At 43.0% G+C, this 5805-nt stretch overlaps 1 protein-coding gene across 1 annotated transcript; it reads left to right on the forward strand.

Annotated features, from left to right (window-relative positions):
• The first annotated feature begins 235 nt into the window (after positions 1-235).
• On the forward strand, positions 236-5455 carry LOC121582669 (protein kish-A). The gene is made up of 4 exons (XM_041898649.2): positions 236-631; positions 1197-1306; positions 4154-4188; positions 4415-5455. The coding sequence occupies exons 1-4, from the start codon at positions 629-631 to the stop codon at positions 4483-4485; spliced, it is 219 nt and encodes a 72-aa protein (XP_041754583.1). The 5' UTR covers positions 236-628; the 3' UTR covers positions 4486-5455.
• The last annotated feature ends 350 nt before the right edge of the window (positions 5456-5805 follow it).

A 5805-nucleotide genomic window follows, 5' to 3' on the forward strand; every position in this document is an offset into this window, starting at 1 on the left:
CAATGCATGCTGGTTAGATTTGTGTCCGACTTTGATCCCGACTTTCTCTGACGTCATGCACACGTGGGTAACGATAACCTCATGAGATCAAGGCGGCCGCAGTTCTGAGGCGCAGGCAGTGCAATTGCTTTTCACCGACTGCAGGACCCAGGCGGACCCAGGACAAAATCTCACTCCAAGGTTTTTTGAAAAGTTGGCAGGTATGTGATATTCTCATAGTAAGCAGCCTACTTCATTGGCGATTATAACCGAATGCCAGTTCCAAGTTGATTTCTAGAACTTACTATATCTTTGTGTTTGCATGCGTCAGGCTTGTTTGTAAACAAAGCTCAGGCAACGTAGCTAGCACAGCACACGTGGCTATATACAAAACATGTCGCACGTACGTCAATGTCCGACCTACCTCAAACTGCACCAGCCTACGTTGTTAGATAGTTGGATGTGTCTTGTAATATCTGAGGGTCAACATTTAAACCTACAACCGCTGTAAAATATAGTTTAAAAGGCCAAGAGCCGCGGTTTCAGTTCGTCTCTTTCTTGTTCCGTTCACGTCATCTGTCTGCGACGCAACGGAATTGTGAGGCTGTTGTGAGGTTGCAGCTAGCTAGTCAGCAGACCTAGCTCCGACATGGTGAGTTGTTGAATTAAAGTCTTAAACATCAACATATATGTAATAACTATACTCTCCGCATTAAGACATGTTTTGTGTCTTATGTGGAAGTTATTTCACTGTTGTAGCCGTTCTTATTGCGAGCCACTGTCCCTAGTTAGGTAGCCAGGTGGATAACTAGTTAGCTAGTCGCAAATTCCTCAGTGAAGCCAGCTGAGCTAGCTAGCTAACTTGATTAATCCAGAAAAGTAGATTCTGTTGTCTTTTACATTTCTTGTTAAGACGAGGTTTCCCTCAAACTCAGTCAGGAAAATGTCCCACTGAAAGGTCGAGGCTAGCGTTTATCACAATTGCATAAACCTGGAAACCTGTGTTGACAACCTAAAAAGCCTTCAACCACTAGTAACAGTCCTGAAGTAGCCTGTTTGTATTTAGGTGTGACAGAACTGAAACTATTTAATGACTTTGCAATAGCTATGCCATTAGATTAAATACTGTATGATTTAGCTACCCTGCTTATGTGGAGTCATAAATGCATCCTAGATGGATGTTGAACCAGCAATAACCGCTCTCATTCCCTCTCTAGTCTGCCATATTTAACTTCCAGAGCCTGCTGACGGTGATCCTATTGCTCGTCTGTACCTGTGCCTACCTCAGAGCCATGGCCCCCAGTCTCCTGGACAAGAACAAGACCGGGTACTTACTGACAGTGTTAGCCCACTGAGCTAAAGGTCTTACCTTAGAACTCTAGCTGGCCCCTAGCCTGCCAGAGAAGAATAAGACTGGGTATGTACTAGAGCTGGGCGATGTGGACAAATGTCCATATCACGATAAACTGCCTGAATTGATGCGGTAATGATAAATATAATGATATGTTTATAACATTAATGTGCACCAGTTTTTTTTCATATTACCCTTAACTACTACCACTAGTTTGATTTAACAATCACCCATATTAGCTTAACTTATTTAATTTAAAATGTCAAATTGTTCTAGTATAGGCTACTTGTCGTAATGAATGATTTCAGCAAAATGCCTGCGATATGGTACGGTCGGTGTCGATAACTTTAGGTTTATCGTCCCAGCTCTAGTATGTACTGACAGTGTTATCCCTCTGAGCTAAAGCCCTAGTTGGTAGCAGCCCTGGACTTAGCCTGCTAGAGAAGAAAAATACTGGGTATACTGGCTCTATCACACTAAAACACCTATACAGACAGTGTTGTTCATCCACTGAGCTAAAGCCTAGAGGCCTACATTTGTTAGCTTCTGAATGACAACATTCAGGGAAAGCAATGTTACCCCAACGGCCAACTTTAACCCCAGCATTAATCCAACTCTGATACACTAACATCATTGCTCAACTCATCATGCCTGTTCAAGCAAACCAAATATCACACTAGGTAGCCAGCTAACTACCTTGAGAGACTATTCTGTCTGTCACCGACTCTTCGCATGTGTAGGTCTCTACTCAGATCCTCTGGCTGTGTTGACTGTATTCCACTTCTATGCGGCTACTAGCGGTGATAAACAATATTATATATCACTCTAGCATAAACTAGATAAGTGACTGTGTTTCTGAATCTGAGTGGGAGTTGTGGTATTTGGGACCACAGCATACATACACAACACATCAGTTCAATGTTGTTCTTGGTGGGGGGAAGCTAAGCGCTGATAAAACCACAACAGTTCAGTCTTTCTTTCTCTCTTTTCACAACTGTGTTTTTTTTCCTCTGAGTGAGGGAGGCTAAGGCAACAAGCTGTGTGCCACATGTTGGGTTAGGGGGAAATGAGGGGAGTATTGTGAGCCAGGGATCTGAGCTTGGCAAACACACTCTCCAAGACAAATTAGACTGACACACTGCCTGGGCATTACAGTGCTGGCATTAACAAACACACACACTGACCCCCCCCCAAAGACCAGGACAATGGAGGCCTGTCTGTGTTGTTGGGGTGTCAGTGATGACACTGCTCATTGGCTCAGCTGGATGACAGATATATGGTGGTCTAAAAGGCCACAACCTATTTAGGCTAGTACTTATGAATCCTGTTTCCCATTGATCTCATTTCTCATATTAGCAAATTTGATATTGCTATACATTGGTGGTGGATGGAATGTAAGAACTTTTGAGACCTAGGGAAAGCACCATGATATGATATCCATCATTATGTAAAAGACAAAAAGCCAATCTTTTCCACTTTCTAAATGTGTTCTACTAATCTAAATATTGGATATTGTTATTTGTATTATTTTTAAGGTGACTGGTATCATTCAGCAGTGATATGGTGCTGAGTTTGTGTTTAGACAAGTAACTGAACCAGCTCTTCTGTTTTGGCTAAATAAAAGAAAGTGAAGAGAAAGGATGGGGGGAAAATATGAAGACTGCTGGCTGAACCATTGTGCGTCTGTCTCCAGTAGCGGTTCTGGTGGGCTAAAGCTTTTCTACACACACACAGACAGAGATGAGTGATGGAAAGATAGAGGGGATAGTGTGTTCTGTTGTGGGTTTAAAACAAACTCCAGTGCAGACCGACTCCCAGAGGAGTGCTTACACGCAGTCTACACTCTGACCCCTGACCTTTAATACCTGACCTCTGTGTTGTCACAGAGTGGGGGTCGGGCTCTGTCCCAATTCTCTCACATGGTTTCTTGTTCTTGTCTGGTCTCCCTCATAGATACATGGGACTGGATTTTATTTTCCCGCTGCACTGCTTTTGCATATCGGTTTTTATATCTGAGGTCAAGAAGGAAATTAGACATATGCTGTGTTCTAAACAACTCGGAAATCTCCGACTTCAGTTGAGGGGAACAAGCTCTGACTGGGAAAATCGTTTTGAACGGTCATCCAACTCGGAATTCCATGTAGGAAACTCGGGCATCTTTCTAGAACTCTGACTTGCTGACCTGAAGATCACTGAAGTCATGATTTAATCTAGTTTTTTTTCCCAAGTTCCCAGTTGTCTTGAAAGCTTCAAAATAAATAAAGTAAACACAAGGAAGGAAGCTGTTTGAGGTGGTTGGGACATGACCTTGGAGACAGTGGGTGCTTAGTCTGGAGGAGTCGTGTCCTACCACCCCATCAGGCCTGTCATGGCCACTTCAGACTTGGTCACCAGCTCTACAGTTGGCGTTCTCTATTTTCCAAACAATGCTTAACTCTGACTCTCCTCTCCCTCCTCTATGGCTGGTACTGAGGGGGAAGGAAATTTAATTCAACTGTCTGATCCCCCTAATCATCCCCATCAAGATATGGACACACACAATTTCCGTCTGCCAGTTCAGTTGAGGGCTAGTGGGCTAATTAGTAGCCTCTAGCATCACCTTACTGCACCTCTCACTCACTCAGTCAGTCAGTCCACATGTGTGTTTAATAAACTCAGGACCCCCTGATGTGTGTGTCGGTTCACTGACTGTCCCCTTCCTTACAGTATATGGACCATCTGTCTCTGTATCTCTCTTGATCTACTCTTTTCAAGTTTTCTTATTAAAACTTTGTTGGTTGTGTACAACAATACCTAGCTAATTAACTGTCTTTCTTTTTTCAGCCTCTTGGGTATCTTCTGGAAATGTGCCAGAATAGGTATGTTATTTGGCGTTGGCTATATAATCAACAGTTTTATAATCTAGAACCCAGATCTAGAAGACTTGTGATGATGGCCATCTATAAATTGTTGCTCTTTTATAACCCAGTGTTGGATTACTGTGGTCAGTTGTTGTTTTTTAACACCATGAAAGCATTCAGTATTTCCCTGTTAACTTCTGACGTCTCCAATCATCACCTCTGACCTCTACCATCTGCCCCCCAGGTGAGAGGAAGAGTCCGTACGTGGCGGTTAGTTGTGTCATCATGGCCCTCTCCATCCTCTTCTCCGACTAGCAGCCCACCCTGCCCCGCCACGCCCTGCACACTGTGGGATTCCTAGTGGAGGAATAAAGAAGATGGAGTCATTCAGAAGAAGCAGCAGCAGTATGTCCACTCTCACAGAGGAGGCCTGTATGGGACACAGCTGTGTTTCTCTTCGGTGGGGTGCCGTGTGGGATGCGGTTAATGGACTGTAGGAACACATGGGGACCCACTCTGGAGAAAAACACAAGCCTCCCTCTTCCATCCCTCCTTCTCATCACTCCTTCCATCCTTCTCCTGGTGGCCATTTCACAGTTCAGCCTCAATCAGTTGTTAACCAACGGCCTCCTGGACCTATCTGTAAACACTGATAGTTGTTGTTGTCATCTGAAATTATCCGTAGGGATTGCCCCATGTCTTTCACTGCATTCTGATCTGTAATGAGGTCCATGTGGTAGATAGACAGAGGTTGGGGAGGAGTGTTTTGATAGTTGACTGTTTTTCTGTACGGAAAGGGAATGGGGGATACCTAGTCAGTTGTACAATGAATACATTTAACCCAACCGCTCTGAATCAAGACTATTGATTAGAATATGGACAGTTCTGCCTTTCTGTAACCCGGGGGGGATTGGCAGTGGTACTAGAGTTTGTTAGGTTGATGATGGTCAACAAATGAACTCACTCCAGCCAAGGTCTGGATCATTTATTTAAATTGGCAGGTTAGAGATGTCTCCCATCTAAGCATGGTCCAACAGCAGAGACGGAGAGCTTGTAATGTCAGTAGGCTAGTAGACTATGCTTCGGTATGCTATTTGTTAGTCAACTTAGATATATTAAATTAGATACATGTAGCTTCTATTCTGACATCGGTGAAGTTTTCTCTGTCAGCTCTGCTTCTTTTGCAGAGTAAAGATGTTTAGGGATCATGGAGAAAATGCAATAACAAAAAAAACAGGAAAGATTTTCTGTGCAAAATGTCCAAATGACAACAGTTTGACTGGTTGTAAGGAAATAGAAAGCTGTGAAAATGACCCAAAATGTTTCTGATAAGATTTCAGTTTGGCTTGGATGGATAATTTGTGTGGTTGAAATACTATCTGCTTTTATGATGCTGATAAAGATAGATACTGTCTGTAGAGGTGCTAACTGCGCATTCGCATTCTCAAGCTGAAATAAATAAATCATATTTATCCACTCCTGTTCCCAAGTCAAAATGTAGCCTACATTTGGTGTATCACTTTACTGCAAGAAATGCTTAATTGTGCAGGAGTTAATATTAAGGCTATGTGAGAGGTTATAGACCTACAGTCAGTGTCCAGATTTCAGTTTCTATTAAACCATCACACATAACAT

This window comes from Coregonus clupeaformis, chromosome 15, assembly GCF_020615455.1.
Source record: "Coregonus clupeaformis isolate EN_2021a chromosome 15, ASM2061545v1, whole genome shotgun sequence".
In the NCBI taxonomy this organism is placed as follows: domain Eukaryota; kingdom Metazoa; phylum Chordata; class Actinopteri; order Salmoniformes; family Salmonidae; genus Coregonus; species Coregonus clupeaformis.

What these genes read in the sequence shown, in the direction of transcription:
- LOC121582669 (XM_041898649.2), top strand. An exon ending in CTGGACAAGAACAAGACCGG is followed by an intron (nt 1,307 to 4,153) that starts GTACTTACTGAC and finishes TTCTTTTTTCAG; the next exon opens with CCTCTTGGGTATCTTCTGGA. An exon ending in CTGGAAATGTGCCAGAATAG is followed by an intron (nt 4,189 to 4,414) that starts GTATGTTATTTG and finishes TCTGCCCCCCAG; the next exon opens with GTGAGAGGAAGAGTCCGTAC.